Raw genomic sequence first — 18,799 nt, forward strand, 5'->3', positions numbered from 1 at the left:
ACTGAACTGAGAAATTAATTCCTACTGCCTTTCTAATCACCAATCAGAGCAGGTTGTCTCAAAAGTCAAAATTTAGGATGTGAATTATTTAGGGGAGACAGCTTAAATCCCACATAATTTGCATCCTCGGAGAATTAAATAACAAAACCTAATTTATTTTTAGGGGCAGTTTTTCAGGTTCTTGGTGTGGTGTGTGGGTGTGTGTGTGTGTGTGTGTCTTTGCGTGTGCGAGGTGTGTGTGCGTGCATCTGTATCTTTGCATGCTGTGATGCAACTTTCCTCAACGGAACTACATTCAATCATATTTTGTGAACAGCAAATATGTTGTTTAAGCCCTCTTGTGGGCCTGGGTTTGATTTTGTCGTTTCTTATTTCTGCGTTATTATTTCACTCCCAACTTTCGGAGCACCAAAAGGAGAAAAAAAATAATAATCCAAAATGTTAACCAGCACTTGATTGCAAATTGATCAGCAGATTTGAAGCCTTTTCTTTCTTTATTTTTAGTCTCCTTCCCCCTTTTTTCTAGATTTGAATCAGTTGGTTTTTTTAATTGCCTTTTGTTGTCTTAAAGTAGATTCAGAATCACCAAGGCATTTTGCACCACTTGATTACATGGAGAGTCCTGAAGAATTTTCCCGCAGGCGCCACAGTGATAAAGAGGTAATTTTTCCTGTAAGATCTAGTAATACTTCTCTTCCCCTCCCCTCCCCCAACGAAACGAGTAGACCTTAAGCAAGATGCTCTTAAGAGGGGTCTTCTGGGTTAGAATTGTTACTCGCTGCCCTGGAATTTTATTTTTGATGGTTGCAGGGTTATAAATATCTAAAGAATAAAATAAATTAGAGCGGAGACTATCAATTTGAAGTTAAACGACAACATTGGTGATAGTGGACAGGAATGTATAAGCACAGAGTACCGGAAGAAAAGGGGGGTCACTACAGATTTTGCTTTGCCCCTTCCCATCCCCGCAACCCTGTGCATGTCTACTTGGGTGTAAATTCCATTATGTTCAATGGGACTTGTTTCCAGGTAAAAGCACCTGCTTAGGAGTAGGGATGGAAGGACCTGTGAATTTCTGTTCTCTCAAGTTTTTCGTCGTCCCCCCCCCCCCACTCATATTCAGTCATCCAGATTTGTGAAGCAATTTGCAATTAAAAAACAAAAAAATATTATCATGAAAATTCTTCAGCGTTTTAGTGTGATTTTCTCCAACTAATACATTCTTGAATACAGTTTTGAAAGGGCTATCTCAAGGTAAAAACAGTATCCTACCCCACCCACCCAGTTTCCAGAAGTTCCTTTTAACTCTGCCTCGCAGGCTTGTTAAAAAGACGACAAACAGATAGTTTTGCCATTACGTGCCTCGCTTTAATGGTTCTGCAAAAGTGGGCACACGCAACAAATGTGAAAAGCCTCTTCAATTTTTGCTGCACATTTCGGAACACTTAGAGGAAAAGGTGAATCAATTTCTGTTTGCACTTTTCAGCATTTCACCTTGGATTTGCTGGTCTTGGTTTTCTTACCGTGTGGCGTTTAAAAAGCTGGCAAATGCAATTGCATTTAGACCCGCAATGTGTTTTTCAAGCACTGACTCGGTCATTCTGCCAAGCTCAACCAGAGTTGAATCACATTATTCATCTGCTGGGCACACCTGTTGCTTCTGGGAGTGGCTGGATAACAGCCTAAGAACGTAAGAGTTACCTTGCAAGATCAGACCAAAGGTCGATTGGGCTGTTTTCTCAAACCACCTGTTTTTAACAGCAGACAGCCAGGAGCCTCTGGGAAGCAAGGCTAGAAGGCAACAGTTCTTCTCTTACCAGTCCCCAGCATCTGGTCTGCAGAGATATATTCTCTCTGAACACTGAGATTTAACTTAGCTATCTCTGCTAATACCGTTTGATGAATTGCTTTCTAAATAAATGAATGGGGCCCTGCAATAAAATGTTGCAGCGTGAAGTGCTCCTGTGTAGAGAGCCGGCCAACTAGACATGCCCTTTTCCAGGGACCTTGGCATACCGGAGGTTTTTTTTTTTTCCAGTTTGGCCCTCTGTAGCCAAGCTACATTGGAGGTGGTGGGGATTACCACGCAACTGCAGCGATGGAGTCCGCGTGCTTTTGCGGCGTCGACTGCTGCTACCTCAAATGCTTTTTCTTCCCCGAATCTGAGGATTCCCTGTGCTTTGAAAATCCAAAAAGGAGAAAGAGGGAATTAAAGGAGTCACAATGGGCTCACAATCCACCTCAAGGCCCATAAATTTTGGGATCACTTTCCTAAAACAAAATCTGGATAGCATTTGTAAGCAAAGTACCATATTTTTTGCTCTACAAGACTCATTTTTCCCCTCCTAAAAAGTAAGGGGAAATGTGTGTACGTCTTATGGAGCGAATGCAGGCTGCGCAGCTATCCCAGAAGCCAGAACAGCAAGAGGGATTGCTGCTTTTGCTGCGGAGCGATCCCTCTTGCTGTTCTGGCTTCTGGGATTCAGAATATATTTTTTTCTTGTTTTCCTCCTCCAAAAACTAGTTGAGTCTTATGGTCTGGTGCGTCTTATAGAGCGAAAAGTACGGTACATTTCTTGAGAACGTGCAATCTTATTGAATATAAAGGTAAAGGACCCCTGAATGGTTATGTCCAGTCAAAGGCAATGTGGGTGGTGCTGTGGTCTAAATCACTGAGCCTCTTGAGCTTGCCGATGAGAAGGTCAGCGGTTCAAATCTGCACGACGGAGTGAGCTCCTGTTGCTCTGTCCCAGCTCCTGCCAACCTAGCAGTTCAACAGCATGCCAGTGCAAGTAGATAAATAGGTACCGCTGCGGCAGGAAGGTAAATGGCGTTTCCGTGCGCTCTGGCTTCCATCATGGTGTCCCATTGCACCAGAAGCGGTTCAGTCCTGCTGGCCGCATGACCCGGGAAGCTGTCTGTGGACAAACGCCGGCTCCTTCGGCCTGAAAGCGAGATGAGCGCCACAACCCCATAGTCGCCTTTGACTGGACTTAACCGTCCAGGTGTCTTTTACCTTCACCTTATTGAATATATACCATTATATATATATATATATATTGTACTTGTGCAAGCCTTGTGGTTCCCCCAGTCCTTCTGACACCTCCCTCTTTTGTGTGGATGTGGCTATTTTGGCTACAGGAGGGTCCACACTTGGGGAACGAGTTTGCTTTTTAGTACAGTGTTTATGTGCGGGTTGTTACTGTGTGGAATGCTGACATTCTCAGTTCCAGCAGCAATGTCCCACCCCCAACCCTGGTTTCCCCTTCCTTCCTAACAACCCACCCAACCCAAACAGTCACCTGTTCGTGGCCACCGAGCACATTCAGTCCTCACTGGGCTTTTCATACGTTTGTGTGAATGGGGATTGTGAATTAATTTTTAATTTTAATTTTTTTGCAAAACCTCGAGGCTCCCCCAGATCTGTGGATACTTCCCTCTTGTTCATTGGTGGCGCCATTTTGGCTGCATAATCAATGGCTGTCTTAGCCTCGGCCTCAAAAACAGAAGGGAAGGTATTCCTGGTGATCACTGAATTACCGTATTTTTTCGCTCTATAAGACACACCAGACCACAAGACGCACCTAGTTTTTGGAGGAGGAAAACAAGAAAAAAAATATTCTGAATCTCAGAAGCCAGAACAGCAAGAGGGATCGCTGTGCAGTAAAAGCAGCAATCCCTCTTGCTGTTCTGGCTTCTGGGATAGCTGCGCAGCCTGCATTCGCTCCATAAGACGCACACACATTTCCCCTTACTTTTTAGGAGGGAAAAAGTGAGTCTTATAGAGCAAAAAATATGGTATATCCTCCATCCTTTCTAAGCTTGTGGCCATTGCCATAAGGATTCCGTTGTCTTGTGATCCTACTCTCCAGACCAGAGTTCTTAGGATAATATCCAGTGTGCAGCATTTAATTATGTACTGTTATTGGGGTTGGGGTTGGGGGACGACTTTCCGTTATGTTTGTTAGTCTGCATTGGAGAGAGGTGTTTTTTTAAAAAAATAAAATAACAAACGAACAATAATAATAATAATTTGCTGGCAGTTTTGAAATGCCATAAACTAGATGATTTACTGCCCATTTTATGCAATTTCATGGCAGAAACTTTTAGAGGACCAGAGACGGCTTAGACGTGAGCAAGAAGAGGCTGACATTGCAGCTAGAAGGCACACAGGGGTCATTCCTACGCACCATCAATTTATCACTAATGAGCGGTTTGGGGACCTCCTAATTGTAGACGATACCGCAAAAAGGAGATCTGGGTCAGAGGTCTGTTGTGGTTGCCTCAGTCTGCTGCTTGACCCGATTCATATTTGCCTCTCATAGCGTTGTGCTTTTAGGCCGACATTAGCTATCCAAGAAGTGTGTTACTTTTTATTTTCCCCATCCGCGCTTGACTTAGAAACTTGCTTTTTTCGACTTTGTTAAAACCAATTAATAGCTCTGTACCGAAAGCTGTATGTACGTGTTAAAAAAGCATGCCTGCTGAGGATTGCTAGTGCACAACTTGTGATGCATGCCTTTGAAATATCCGTTAGTTTTATGGCAAAAATCAGAGGGCATTTGCTTCATCTTTTGCATCACGTAATTTGCTACATTCTCTCCTTGTCTCTGCCTTATGCTTAGAATTCCATTGTCTTGTTGATCCTGGCCATGTGATTGTCTTGTAGTGGATTAAACACTAGATGGCGATGTTCTTTCTCTCCTCTCCTTTCGTTAATATTCTTCCGGTCAGGAAAACAAAAAAGACGACAACCCCAGAATATCTCGGCACATTTCATTTACAAACAGTAAAAAGAGACAAAAGGGGGAAATGGTTTTTTCAAGGAGTCATATTTGACAGGAGCTACACAACCTGCATGTAGCCTTTCCGCCAGAGCAATGTTGTATTGCATTCAGTGGTCATTTACCCCTTAGCTTATACAGTGGTGCCCCGCAAGATGAATGCCTCGCAAGACGGAAAACCCGCTAGACGAAAGGGTTTTCCGTTTTGGAGGTGCTTCGCAAAACAAATCTCCTATGGGCTTGCTTCGCAAGACGAAAATGTCTTGCGAGTTCCTGCGGGTTTTCTTCCCTCCCCCCCCCTTTTTCTAAGCCGCTAAGCCGCTTATCAGCTGATCCGATAAGCTGATAAGCCGCTAATAGCGCTAATAGCGCTAATCCGCTAATCCGTCAATGGGCTTGCTTCGCAAGATGAAAAAACCGCTAGACGAAGAGAATCACAGAACGGATTCTTTTCGTCTTGCGAGGCACCACTGTATGTGACGAATGCTGGGAATTGGCTTTTTTTTAAAAAAATTAAAAATAGTGATCTTTCAAGACAAAAAGCATTGCCTTTGCTTAAGATGCCGACTGTGTAGTATTTATTGCTAGCAGAATTTCACAAGGAGTGTTAAAAAGCAGTTCTGAAACGTTTCAATTAGCCGGTAAAAGAACCCTGAAACGTTGTCCTACTACGCAGATCTTACACTTTGATTTAGAATTGGGATAAGTGCTGGTATAAATTTGGAGGAATGTGTGTATGCAGCCCATGGGCAGTTTAAAATTGCCAACACCCCTCCTCTCTTCTCTGGATTAAAATATTATATATTATTATAGGGACGCGGGGGCACTGTGGTCTAAACCACTGAGCCTCTTGGGCTTGCTGATCGGAAAGTCGGCAGTTGCTCGGTCCCAGCTTCTGGTAACCTAGCAGTTCAAAAGCACGCCAGTTTAAGTAGATAAATAGGTACCACTGCGGCAGAAAGGTAAACGGTGTTTCCGTGCGCTCTGTCACGGTGTCCCGTTGCGCCAGAAGCAGCTTAGTCATGCTGGCCACATGGCCCGGAAAGCTGTCTCTGGACAAACGCCAGCTCCCTTGGCCTGAAAGCGAGATGAGCGCCGCAACCCCATAGTCATCTTTGACTGGACTTAACCATCCAGGGGTCCTTTGCCTTTACTGTTATATATATTGTTCCCCCAGAACTATAGAAGTTATTCCAATTAAAACCTCAGTTTTTTCTCCATTGGCTTCTCCCTTTTGTCTCTTTCCTGCCAATCAAACTGACAATTCATGAGTGCAGTACAGGTGAACAGGTAGCTGCCAAGAGATGCTTCCTTGGTAAATATCCAGAGTGCCGTGTCAAGAGGGACTCCTTGTCGTCTAGCTCCGCCAAGCTTGCTGATACGCATATCAGAAGGGGGTGTCACTCTAAATTCTGTGGGTCCCTGGAGCCATGTTTTTTTCAGATGCAATGTTCTGCTATGCAGAGTGGATCACAGACTGTTTTATCAAACCCTTATCACCAGCCTAGGCAAAATCTGCTTTATGTTTCCTTCCGAAACTGGCTGGAAATGGTTTTTCTGAGACTTATTGCCCATGGTACCGATGTTCATTTTTGTGCATGGTCTCCAGTCAGACTGGTTTTGCAGAAAAGCTGAAAAGTAAGCCCCCTCCCATTATTCACACCTTTTGCTTTTCATTTAGAGTAGAAACTGAGATTTTGCCCCTGGCTATTGAGAGATTGGGATTTCCCCCTCCCCAGCTAGACCCTTAACATCCGATCAGGACTCCCCAGTCATTTAAGATAGCAAAACATCCGAATGAACCCTCCATAGTATTTTTGCCCCCATCCCACACCTGACCTTAGCATTTCTGTGGCTGGGATTTCCATACTATTTAAGGCCCTGTCCCGAGGAGTTGGCAATTGCTTTAAATGTGCTGTTTTTAACCCTTAGATGAGAGCTGCCAGAGCGAAGTTTGACTTTAAAGCCCAGACACTCAAGTGAGTATACGTGTATGGCTGCTTGCTTCCCTCCCCAACGATAGACTCTGGTTGTTAAACCAACCAAATGCTTCCCTGTGCTCCAGCCAATTTATGTGCCAGTGATTGTTAACAAACAGAAGAGTATTGCTCTTTACCTTCCTTGTGACATTTAGGGCTGTGTCTAGGTTTTTAATGGCATAACATACGGAGGAGTTCAGGTTGGGAAAAGCTAGTACAGGGTAACAGTCTTCTTGTTTAACATTAAACTGGAGAGTTTCTCTTACTTCAGTGCTTAGAATCTGCCCTCCATGTACAACTCAAGGTAGTTTCATCTGTAAACCCTCCAACATTTTGCTATGAAAATAGGGAGGTCCTATTCAGTAACAGGGGGTGCGGGTGGCACTATGGGTTAAACCACAGAGCCTAGGACTTGCCGATCAGAAGGTTGGCGGTTCGAATCCCTGTGACGGGGTGAGCTCCCGTTGCTCGGCCCCTGCTCCTGCCAACCTAGCACTTCAAAAGCACATCAAGTGCAAGTAGATAAATAGGTACCGCTCTGGTGGGAAGGTAAACGGCATTTCCGTGCGCTGCTCTGGTTCGCCAGAAGCAGCTTAGTCATGCTGGCCACATGACCCGGAAGCTGTACGCCGGCTCCCTCGGCCAGTAAAGTGAGATAAGCGCCGCAACCCCAGAGTCGGCCACGACTGGACCTAATGGTCAGGGGTCCCTTTACCTTTATTCAGTAACAGCGATGACAACAACTTTATAATTGATAATACTTTCATCGTTTATACCCTGCCCATCTGACTTGGGTTGCCCCAGCCACTCTGGGCAGCTTCCAACATATATAAAAGCAAAACATTAAACATTAAAAAAACTTCCCCAGACAGGGCTGCCTTCAGATGTCTTCTAAAGGTGGTATAGTCGCTTATCTCCTCGGCTTGGAGTTGCGTAACTCCATACCCTCCAACATTTCTCTGATGAAAACAAGGGACGTCCGAAGGAAAAGCAGGACATTCCGGGATCAAATCAGAAGCAGGGATGGCTTCTGTAAATCCAGGAATGTCCCTGGAAAATAGGGACACTTGGAGGCTCTGTAATGCTCTACTTTAAAAGCTATGTGACTGTGGTTGCTTCCAAGCTAGTTCTTCCCCCTGGAATTTTAATCTTTTCTCCACTGCTTTTTACCAAGTAGCCAGACAACTTGCTTGCCAGCCCATTGCATTCCACGGTTTCGCACATTATCTTCCTGCAGGTTTTTCTAGACCCAATTTATGGTGATTTTTTGGGGTTACAAAATGCAATTGTAGCACCAGCCACCCTAGCATAGCTAGTCGAAGAGGCTCTTACGGGCTTCTTTGCCCTCAAACATTTTCTGTTTGCCGATTCAGTCCAATTTATTGCTTCTTAAAAATAGCGGGCGGGGCTTAGTTTGGATTTGATATCCCGCTTTATCACTACCCGAAGGAGTCTCAAAGCGGCCAACATCCTCCTTTCCCTTCCTCCCCCACAACAAACACTCTGTGAGGTGAGTGGGGCTAAGAGACGTCAGAGAAGTGGGACTGGCCCAAGGTCACCCAGCAGCTGCATGTGGAGGAGCGGAGACGCGAACCCGGTTTCCCAGATTACGAGTCTATCGCTCTTAACCACTACACCACACTGGCTTAGTGATGGAAAACCTTCATGCCAGTTTCTGATTCAGCTAGCTTCATCTAATTATTTTCCATTTTTAATGGTGAAAAAACTCTGGAGTAGAAGGGTCTTGAATATCAGGGAAAGTGATGCTGAATAATAATAATAAAGCGTTTTGTTAAATTCTTATGCACAATCTCCATGTTAATTGCATCTAATTGTGGAAAAACAATGTTTCCGTGGCACTAAAGGTCTGTACTGTGGAAGTTAACCAGAAGGAGGAATTATTGAGGGAGATTCACTAGGTCCAGATTTGCCTCTGCAAGAATTTGGATATGGGGAATCTCCAGTAGTGCTTTCAGATAAGGGCATGCATATGCTACTTGTATTAATATTTACAAGAGAATGTTAATTGCCCATTAACACATAACCTGTCTGTTTTTAACAGGGAGCTCCCACTGAAGAAAGGGGATGTCGTTTACATTTATAAGCAAATTGATCAGAATTGGTTTGAAGGCGAACACCATGGCAGAGTTGGAATTTTCCCACAATCGTACATAGAGGTACTTCTTTTTGTTGTGCAGATACAATGAGTCAAAGTGGTGAGACTTGGTTTGTTTCATTCAATTTATATCTCGCCCATCTTCCCAAAGGAGCAATTTCAAATAAGCCACAAGGTGAGAAATATTTTGTGGCCACATTCATTGTTTAAAACTTACCCGAGTCACTTGAACCATTAAAACTGCTTTACGGTCACCCCTTACTAGAATTATGCTTCAGATTTGTTCCAGTGTGTAACACAGAAGTTTTGATTCAAATGCAATTATAAACCACCGCTGGATGTTTCTTGGGACTTACATAACTCATCTTTTCCTCATTTTCCCCCACAACATTCCAAAGGGATGGTTTCCAATTGCCAAACCATGGTTTAGGCATTGCATCTCAACCGAGTCAGTCAAGCTATCTTGCACATCCACATCTAACCTGGTACTGGAATCCAATGACTGGGGTCCTCATATCTGCCTTTTGGTGTGTGTGTTTTTTTATAGCTACTCCCTCCCACAGAAAAAGCTCAGCCTAAGAAAACATCACCAATACAAGTCCTGGAATACGGAGACGCTATTGCCAAGTTCAATTTCAATGGTGACACTCAAGTGGAAATGTCCTTCAGAAAGGTACAGGTGTCTTTGGATCATGAAAACCAGCGAGAAAGGTTTTCCCCCTGTTTCTTTCAAAGGAGGCTTTCTATTTTGTTTCCCGGCTGCCCTTGTCTCGCTCCTTTGTAGCTTGGTGAGTGTCTACGGTGACACTTAACCATGGTTAAGCAAGGCTGCTGGATTCACATGTAGTGCCAAGCCATAACTGAAACAAACCAGGCTTTAGAGTTTGGTTTGTCGGCGAACCGTGGTCAGGGTTAACACATGCTGCGAAGCTATGTGTTTTCTCCAAAGCTGGGACTCCACATCGAGTGGCAGGAGGAGACCCGGCTCCCAAGAAGGAGCACTGGGCCTGAAGCCAGGAGCTCTTGATGGGATAAGCATTCTTGTGAGCAGGTGGACTTTGCTGCCTCTGTTCAGAAGTGTGGCAGGTAGGCAGGATTGCTTGCACAACTTCATGTAATAATAATAATAATAATAATAATAATAATAATAATAATAATTTCTTATTTGTACCCCACCCATCTGGTTGGGTTTCCCCAGCCACTCTGGGCGGCTTCCACAAAGACCAAAAATACACTAAGATGTCATACATTAAAAACTTCCCTGAACAGGGCTGCCTTAAGATGTCTTCTGAATGTCAGGTAGTTGTTTATCTCTTTGACATCTGATGGGAGGGTGTTCCACAGGGTGGGCGCCACTACCGAAAAGGCCCTCTGCCTGGTTCCCTGTAGCTTTGCTTCTTGCAATGAGGGAACCGCCAGAAGGCCCTCGGCGCTGGACCTCAGCGTCCGGGCAGAACGATGGGGGTGGAGACACTCCTTTAGGTATACTGGGCCTAGGCCATTTAGGGCTTTAAAGGTCAACACCAACACTTTGAATTGTGCTCGGAAACGTACTGGGAGACAATGTAGGTCTTTCAGGACTGGTGTTATGTGGTCTCGGCGGCCGCTGCCAGTCACCAGTCTAGCTGCCGCATTCTGGATTAGTTGTAGTTTCCAGGTCACCTTCAAAGGTAGCCCCACGTAGAGCGCATTGCAGTAGTCCAAGCAGGAGATAACTAGAGCATGCACCTCATGTTATCAGATCCTAGTTCCCTGATCCTGAAAGCCTTGCCCCTGAGCTGTGTTTAGGGAACCTTGAAGCTCCTAAGTTGGCTTGATCCTTGCTGCATTGCTGGCACCCATGGGCACCTGGATTAATTCCTGCTCTTCTCCTGTTGCAGAGCTTGCACAGTCAGTCTGCTGGAGAAAAGCTTGGCTACTTCATTTAGAAGAAAGCGCACCTTGTCATTGTTCTTGGGCGAGAGCCAGGACAGTGATCTTGCGCATACAATGGTTGCCTTTTTCACCTTGTGTTCTGCTTCATTGTTGGGTCTCGGACTGGAATTCAGCAAATACCAACGTCCGACAATAGCTTTGTGGCCATTCCTGGAATCCTTCCCTCTTGTTCCCCTCCCCAGTATGTTCCATCGCAGTTTGGCCACTGGTCCAGGAGTTGCGTAGCCGCAGTCATGCTCTCTGTTGTCCCCTGAAAGCAGACTAGAGGGTCTGCAAATCTGATTTCAAATTGGGATCATGTGTCGAATCCCTTTTAGCCATAGCTGTCAACTTACAGATTTGAAAATAAGGGGCCAGCAGCCTCGGAAATAAGGGATCAGCAGCCAAAATAAGGGATTTTCCAAACACAGGTATGTTCGACTTCTGAGCCCCTCTGAGCCAAAGGCAGAAAGCCCAGCCAGCAGCCAAACAAAGCCTCAAGCGGTGGTTCCCACAGCGCAGCAACCCGGCAAAGGGGATGCAGCAAGGGAAACCACTGTCACCTTTTCGCTGGGAAGCGCTGAGCAAAGGCGAGTTTGCCCAGGCAACGCGGCTGATTTGATCGGCACAAGGCATGCAAGCTCCACACCCCCCCCCCAGTCGTTCTTAGACTCCTTATTGGGTGAGCAACGCAGCCAAGCAACACAGTTGGAGCCTCCCTCCTCCCTGGCCGGCAGGGAGGGAGGGAGAGGAGCTGCTTCCTTTGAAACCCGGGATATTTAAGGGACATCATCAATAAGGGACAGCAGCAGGACACAGCGCTGGGATAAGGGACTTTCCCGCCAAATAAGGGATGGTTGACAGCTATGCTTTTAGGAGTTCTGTGCAAACCGAAAGCATAGGCGGATGTGCAAATTCAGCTTTCCTACCTGAGCAGCAGGGCTGAAAGTCTTGCTGCAGATCAGGAGCTTGATCTGCCCATTCATGCTTTCTCCGCAGGGCGAGAGGATCACACTGATTCGGCAAGTGGACGAAAACTGGTATGAAGGAAAAATCCCCAGTACTCACCGCCAAGGCATCTTCCCGGTCACCTACGTGGACATTTTCAAGCAGCCTGTGCTGAAGAACACACTAGACTATGGCAGCTTGTCGTTCTGCCACTCCCCAAACCGCAGTCTGACAACATCCCCGCAGGTACCTGCTCTGAATCCAGCCTTGCGAAACCGTAAGGCGTTGCTGTTTTTTTGCTAGAGAGTCCCTTCTCCTGCTAATAACTCTTAGATAGTAAGGAGAACACATTTACCAGCGGTATATTCAAAAGATACATCTATTGCATTGCCCCATATGGAGTGGCAGTTGCAGTGGCGTAGCGTGGGGGGTGCAGGGGGGGCCAGTCGCACCGGGCGCAACACCTGAGGGTTAGGGTTAGGGGGCGCAAATCCACGGGTTAGGGGGCACAAATTACTTGCCTTGCCCCGGGTGCTGACAACCCACGCTACGCCACTGGGCAGTTGTGGAAAGTGTTGACAATAAACTCACCGTTTAGGAAAGTTCAAACGACCTGTTTCACACACGACACTAAATCAGGCCTTGCTCTGAGAAAGGAGATTGTGGCGGCTTTTGCTGGTTCTGCTGCTGCAAGCTAAGCATGTTGGCATAGCCCAGGTTTGTGTGTTTGCCTTGCGCCAGACAAACCATGACCCATAACCCAAGAATTGTTCTTGGTTTACTACTTGTAGTTTGGGGAAGGCAAACCATGATTTAAATCACTGCTGTTCTCACAGCAGCATCGGGAGCAGAGGAGCAAGGCAGCCACAAGCTATCAAAGAGCCTCCACGCCCATTCGTTTGCATTAAGCCATGGTTTGGCTTAGAGTTACACGCAAACTGAGCCAAAGTGATTTCGGCGAGAGTGAACTAAACAGGGCCATACAATTGTTCCTTAAAGGACTTTGCCTATGCATTCCTCCTTAACTTTGAGCAGGAATTGGAACTTTGCACCAATAATTCTAGTGTGGCAGAGTGTGTACATTGCTCAGAGGCAAGCACAGAAAATAGTTTTAGAAATGGCAAAGCCCAGAGGATAGCCTTATACTTTTTTAAAAATTAAAAATAAATAGCCGTGTGGTAAAATTGGTAAGCACCCACTTCTTAATGAACCACACACACATATTTTCAAAATAGTTCCTAAACAGCATAATCACGGGTAGAAAGTAGTTGTACATTTCCCCCTCCTGTTCCAGCTGCTCAGTATCTACCAGAGCAATGCTGACTTTGTTCCTAGAAGGGTGTTGTGTTATGTTTGGGATTTTAAGAGACGCTTCCCGAGCTGCTACAGAAAATCTCCTGGAAAGCAGTTTGGCAGTGATTGAGGAACAAAAAAAGGAAACAAGCACATGCGTGATAAGAGTGAGGCTTCCGTTCCTATGAAAATATATTGCCTGCCAAGCCTTTAGATGACAATCATGAAGGCAGTTAGGCAGCTTTAGTTTTTCTGAAGACCACGAGATGGATTCCGCCTAACCGGTAGGATTGCAGCTTTAGTTGGGCAGGACCGATTGGGTCAAACTAGTCCTGAAATGAGCAACTGTTTGTCTCTGCAGTTCATTGTCCTGTATCACTGGCCCAAAGGAGGTCTCTTAGGAGTTGGGTACACAGGTATCAACAGCGCCAGAGTGATCAGTTCTAGTGCTTTTATTAAAAAAAGGGTGCAGACTTACAGCAAAGCAGCCTGTTGGGTCTCCTAGCTTTGTTGGACGGACACTGCACCCAAACATACATTCTGTATATATACAAAGCAGCATATATCATTTTATCTAGGACCCCCCATCACTTAAGGGACGCGGGTGGCACTGTGGGTTAAACCACAGAGCCTAGGACTTGCCGATCAGAAGGTCGGCGGTTCGAATCCCCACGACGGGGTGAGCTCCCGTTGCTCAGTCCCTGCTCCTGCCAACCTAGCAGTTCGAAAGCACATCAAAGTGCAAGTAGATAAATAGGGAAGGTAAACGGTGTTTCCGTGTGCTGCTCTGGTTTGCCAGAAGCGGCTTAGTCATGCTGGCCACATGACCCGGAAGCTGTACGCCGGCTCCCTTGGCCAATAAAGTGAGATGAGCGCCGCAACCCTAGAGTCGCCTGCAACCGGACCTAATGGTCAGGGGTCCCTTTACCTTTATTAAAAGGAGGGTCGTGATAAGAGGTTTATAACAGTGTGGAGAAAGGGCATAGAAAGAATTCTTTCTACCTCCGTGAAAATCCTAGACTCTATGCAAAGACTAAATTGAGTGAGAGTAGATGCAGGAAAGAGAAAATGAAACACTTTTTTACATGTAATCTCTGGAATCTGCAATCACAAGATGTGGTGGTGTGAAAGGATTTAGATGGCAAGCCTGATAACAGTTCCTTGCTCTGCTGCGGTGAGATCAGCCATGAACCCGGGCCTTCTCCAAACTACAAGTGGTAAACCAAGAACAATTCTTGGTTGTGGCTCGTGGTTTGTCTGGAGCAAGGCGAAAAACCAAGCCTGGGTTTCGGCTGGCAGGCTTAGCTCGCAGCAGCAGAACAGAGGAGGAAGGCCACCGCACCATTCTCTTTGGGAACTGCCAGGTTGAGAGGCGCTAGGCTACCGACTGGCGGTTGCTGGGGAGGAAGAGCAAGGGATGGCTAATGTCTTTATGGCTTCTGTGCTTCCCGGAAACATTGTGGGAAGCAGGATATGGAACAACAGGGAACTTTACACCTGTGCTGTTCTTAAAGTACTTAAAGACAGTGGTGCCCATTGTACTTTGACGTGCTTTCGAACTGCTAGGTTGGCAGGAGCAGGGACAGAGCAACGGGAGCTCACCCCGTCGAGGGGATACAAACCGCTGACCTTCTGATCGGCAAGTCCTAGGCTCTGTGGTTTAACCCACAGCGCCACCCGTGTCCCTGTCCCTCCTTTTAGTCACCTGCATTTATAAGACCCCAAATGCTTTCAATTTTTTATTGGGAAGGCTGACCCTGGTCATTTTGTCTGGCTTCTTGTGCATTCAAGCTCTTACCATTTTTCTAGGTGGGGTGACCAGAACTGTTCCAAATGTCACTACTCCAGGAAGGCATTAGAATCCTGGCAGTGTTATATTCCATGGCATTTGACATTCATTATTATATTAATTACTCTCCCTTCTCCACAAGGTCCTGGGGTGGGTTACAACCATGTAAAATACAACATAGAAAATAGTTCAAACCAATTGCAATCACAACCAGAGTGGGTCCTAGCTATCTATTGCTGCAGTACACAGATGTAGCATTTTTCGCCACCCCAACACTTGCTCCTAGTCATCATCAGTATAGATGTGAAGCTGCAATATCCATCCCAACATGTATCACTTTACATTTCCTCACATCGAAAAAGAATAACAGGAGGACAGATGGAGGCAAAGTAGGAGCGCAGATGGCTGTTTACTCTGCCAAAAGCATTCTGAATTTAAAATCCCTCTCCAAGGGCACCACACCATATATATATATATATATTTTAAAAAAATGTAGTGAAAACTAAACTCAGGAATATAATTCTTAAAAGGTACTAAAGGCAGCTATAATGGGGAATGACCAAATAATAAATAATAATATAATAATAATTTATTATTTATACCCCGCCCATCTGGCTGGGCTTCCCCAGCCACTCTGGGCGGCTTTCAAAAAAATATTAAAATACTGTAATACATCGAACATTAAAAGCTTCCCTAAACAGGGCTGCCTTCATAGGTCTTCTAAAAGTCTGGTGGTAGTTGTTCTCTTTGACATCTGGTGGGAGGGCGTTCCACAGGGCGGATGCCACTACCGAGAAGGCCCTCTGCCTGGTTCCCTGTAACTTGGCTTCTCGCAGTGAGGGAACCGCCAGAAGGCCATCGGTGCTGGACCTCAATGTCCGGGTAGAACGATGGGGGTGGAGACGCTCCTTCAGATATACTGGACCAAGGGATTTTGATGGCCACCTTCCCATCTCATGAAATCTCCCATCAGACTATGTTGCTCAGGCCAGACCTCTAACCAGACTGCATTTCTTCCCCCCACCGCCCCCCATCTTTTAGCTTGTAAATATCCAAGAATTACCCCAAAGCTTTTCCTCAGCCAACAAGCCACAGTTCCGTAATGCAATACGAAAATAACACGAGAAATCAGGAATGGGGCACTAGCATTATAACCAGTAAAAAAATAATGCAATATAAACACCATGTCTGAATGCAGGCTGTGTAATTCTGTTAAACGAACAGAAACCATTATAAACTTCATGTGAAAGAAATGTTAAATTTTGATATAGGGCAAGACGTGCTGAATCTCACCACCACCGCCTGCGTGTCTTTCTTCCCCCGAAAATCAGTATTTTTCTCATGGTGGTGCCCCAATACCATAAGTAACATCTGGCACAGCTAAATAAACACAATTTCAGGGATCGTGAGCAGCAAGAGAATTTCGCCTTCCTCCCACCCCACCCTTACTGGATTTTTAAATCCCCCACTCCCAGCTTTTTAGGGAATTTGCAGCAGCCAGCTTGCGTCCCTCCTAGAATCATGTCTTCATGGCACCCTTATTGAACCATATACTGAAACCTGCATATATCTACCTTCATGTATCTGCAGAACTTGACGCCTGCTGTCAGTAGTGCCTGTATGCTCTTGCAAAAGCTTGTTTCCATTCCTCTATCTCTGAACCTTTGAAACACCCTAAATTGTCAGTGCTCAGCCATGCACTGGTTATTCCACTTTTTTCCATTCTTTTGCTGTACACTCTTCATTTTATATTATTATTTTTAATAACCTTTTCTTTCTTTCTTTCTTTCTTTCTTTCTTTCTTTCTTTCTTTCTTTCTTTCTTTCTTTCTTTTCCTTCCTTTCTTGTTTTCTTTTTTGTCAAGTCTCCCAGTTCTGAGCTGCTTTTCACACCAACTCCTCCACCTTTGGCCCCCATGCGCCCAGCCCTGTCTCCCGAGTTGCAGGCCGTCACCTCTGAGTGGATTTCCCTCACCTTGGGGGCACCCCGTGGCCACGCTCCACCCGTCACCCCTCCATTACCACCTCTTCCCGACGCTTCTCTCTGCAACGTCGACTATCTCACCCCTTCGGCGGTGGCCAGCCCCTCGCCTTCCATCAGCCTCCATCCCTCTAACATGTCCAGTTCCTCAACCCCGACCTCTTTCGTCTCCCCGCTGCCTCCCTCCCCTTACGAGCCGCAGTCGCCCGCCCAAAACCTCAGCCTGGCGGCTCGGCAAACCGAAGAGAGGTTTGCTAGCTCCCCTTCCCCGCAAATGAGCTACTGCGATTCGCCTTGCAGCCCCGACAGCTTCCTCTCAGAGCTCAGCGATGCCACTGAACGCCAAGGCAAGTTGCAGAAGAGCCGAGGGCCGAGCCGGAGAATGGAGAGGGAGGATTGCGTTACGGCCAGCAGAAGTTGCGGTGGCATCCCTGAGATCTGTAGGGCGAGGGGCCTGTCAGAGCCGGAGAAGGCCGTTAGCTCACAAAAGAAACCTCTTCACACCATTGAGGAGAGCACGCTGTATCAGGAGCAGGGAGGTAGCCCCATGTGCAGTTATAAGCAAGTTGAACAGAGGGAAAATCAAAGCAGGGTCATCAAGGTATTTCTTCTGCATGCGTGTTCCAAGGTTAACATCGCTGTACGTTTGAGTGTTGCCTGTGTGTGCTACTGACCCGGGTTGCAGCTCTCACTAGGTCAGTGTTTCCCAGACTTGCATCTCCAGCTGTTTTTTTTTTTTTTGGACTACAACTCCCATCATCCCTTGCTAGCAGGACCAGTGGTCAGGGATGATGGGAACTGTAGTCCAAACACAGCTGGAGACCTAAGTCTGGGAAACACTGTTCTAGCTGGTATATTCCTTCTAGCTTGATGGTAACTAACAGCAAAACTTTGTCCCCTGAGCCGGTTGCGTTGGAAGAGTCAACAGAGTGAAGATCATTTTGGGATGGGTCCCAGGTTGAGAAGTGGTTCTCATATATAGCCTAGTCCAGGGTGTTATGAAGTTCTCACCCTGCGCCAGCAGGGGGATACTGTAGATAGTTATGCAAATAAGGGATCAAAAGTGACGTTCAGTGATTGGATAGTTTTAGAAAGTTGTTACAGTAACGTTGTACTGGAGCTCTATATAAGCGGGCTGACTGAACCCTCCAGTTCAGTTCTGTCCTGGCCTGTGAATAAATAAGAGCTGTTTGGAGAATCGCTGTGTCGTCTGATATGTTCACCCACAACTTAACACTGGCGACGAAGGTGGGATGGATGGACAGCAGAGCACAGCCGGATGCAGCCACCCTCTGAGCAGAGCTGAATCCACTGAGCTGAAACACCAAGCGAAATCACTGAACGTCACTTTCAATCCCTTATTTGCATAACTATCTACAGTATCCCTCTGCTGGCCCAGGGTGAGAACTTCAGTACATAACACCGAGCTTTCCAAAGTGTGTGTCGCGACACGTTAGTGCGTCGGCTGCAGTGTGCAGCTGTGTCATGCGAATGTCCCTGGAAAGGGGTTAGTTTGACCTTCGGTTTGCTAGTAAAACTGAATTACTGTGTCCTGAAAGGATGGACGTCTAAAAAGGGTGTCACCGACATGAAAAGTTTGGAAAGCTCTAGCCTAGTCTGTTGGACGGTGGCTCTCAAAGGATGTGTCTTGAGAGCAGCTTTGCTTTCGTGATCCGAGGAATGCTGTAGGCAAAGTAGCTGTAGTCTGCGTTCCCGTAAGATGTTAGGACCCTGCTCAGGTATCCCAAATGGAAAACACTCTTTAAGCTATGGTGTCATTTAGCAAAACTGATGCACTCACCCAGACAACTGCTAATGGTAATCTTGAGGGGGGGTGGAGGAGTGCAGTGAAAAAGCTTCTTCTCTGGTCCTCCAGGGAAAGGGCTTCTCATTGCCTTCCTCTGCCTCCAGCATATACCGTATTTTTTGCTCTATAAGACTCACTCCCCCCCCCAAAAAAGTAAGGGGGAATGTGTGTGCGTCTTATGGAGCGAAT

General features: G+C 46.2%; 1 protein-coding gene across 50 annotated transcripts in view; it reads left to right on the forward strand.

The window, feature by feature from the left end:
- SORBS1 (sorbin and SH3 domain containing 1) overlaps window positions 1-18,799 on the forward strand; it is a 202,418-nt gene that overhangs the window by 168,124 nt on the left and 15,495 nt on the right. For 39 of the 50 annotated variants that reach the window (XM_083505445.1, XM_083505444.1, XM_083505434.1 and 36 more), the window contains 7 exons: window positions 575-660; window positions 4,101-4,268; window positions 6,717-6,763; window positions 8,826-8,940; window positions 9,427-9,552; window positions 11,793-11,987; window positions 16,688-17,404. In XM_083505445.1, coding sequence (XP_083361571.1) covers window positions 575-660; window positions 4,101-4,268; window positions 6,717-6,763; window positions 8,826-8,940; window positions 9,427-9,552; window positions 11,793-11,987; window positions 16,688-17,404 — 1,454 coding nt within the window. Of the gene's footprint in view, window positions 1-571; window positions 661-4,100; window positions 4,269-6,716; window positions 6,764-8,825; window positions 8,941-9,426; window positions 9,553-11,792; window positions 11,988-16,687; window positions 17,405-18,799 lie in introns of all 50 variants that reach the window. The other 11 variants (XM_083505402.1, XM_083505421.1, XM_083505404.1 and 8 more) reach the window with 3 other exon arrangements.

This window comes from Podarcis liolepis (assembly GCF_965112155.1).
Source record: "Podarcis liolepis genome assembly, chromosome: 5".
Classification (NCBI taxonomy): Eukaryota; Metazoa; Chordata; class Lepidosauria; order Squamata; family Lacertidae; genus Podarcis; species Podarcis liolepis.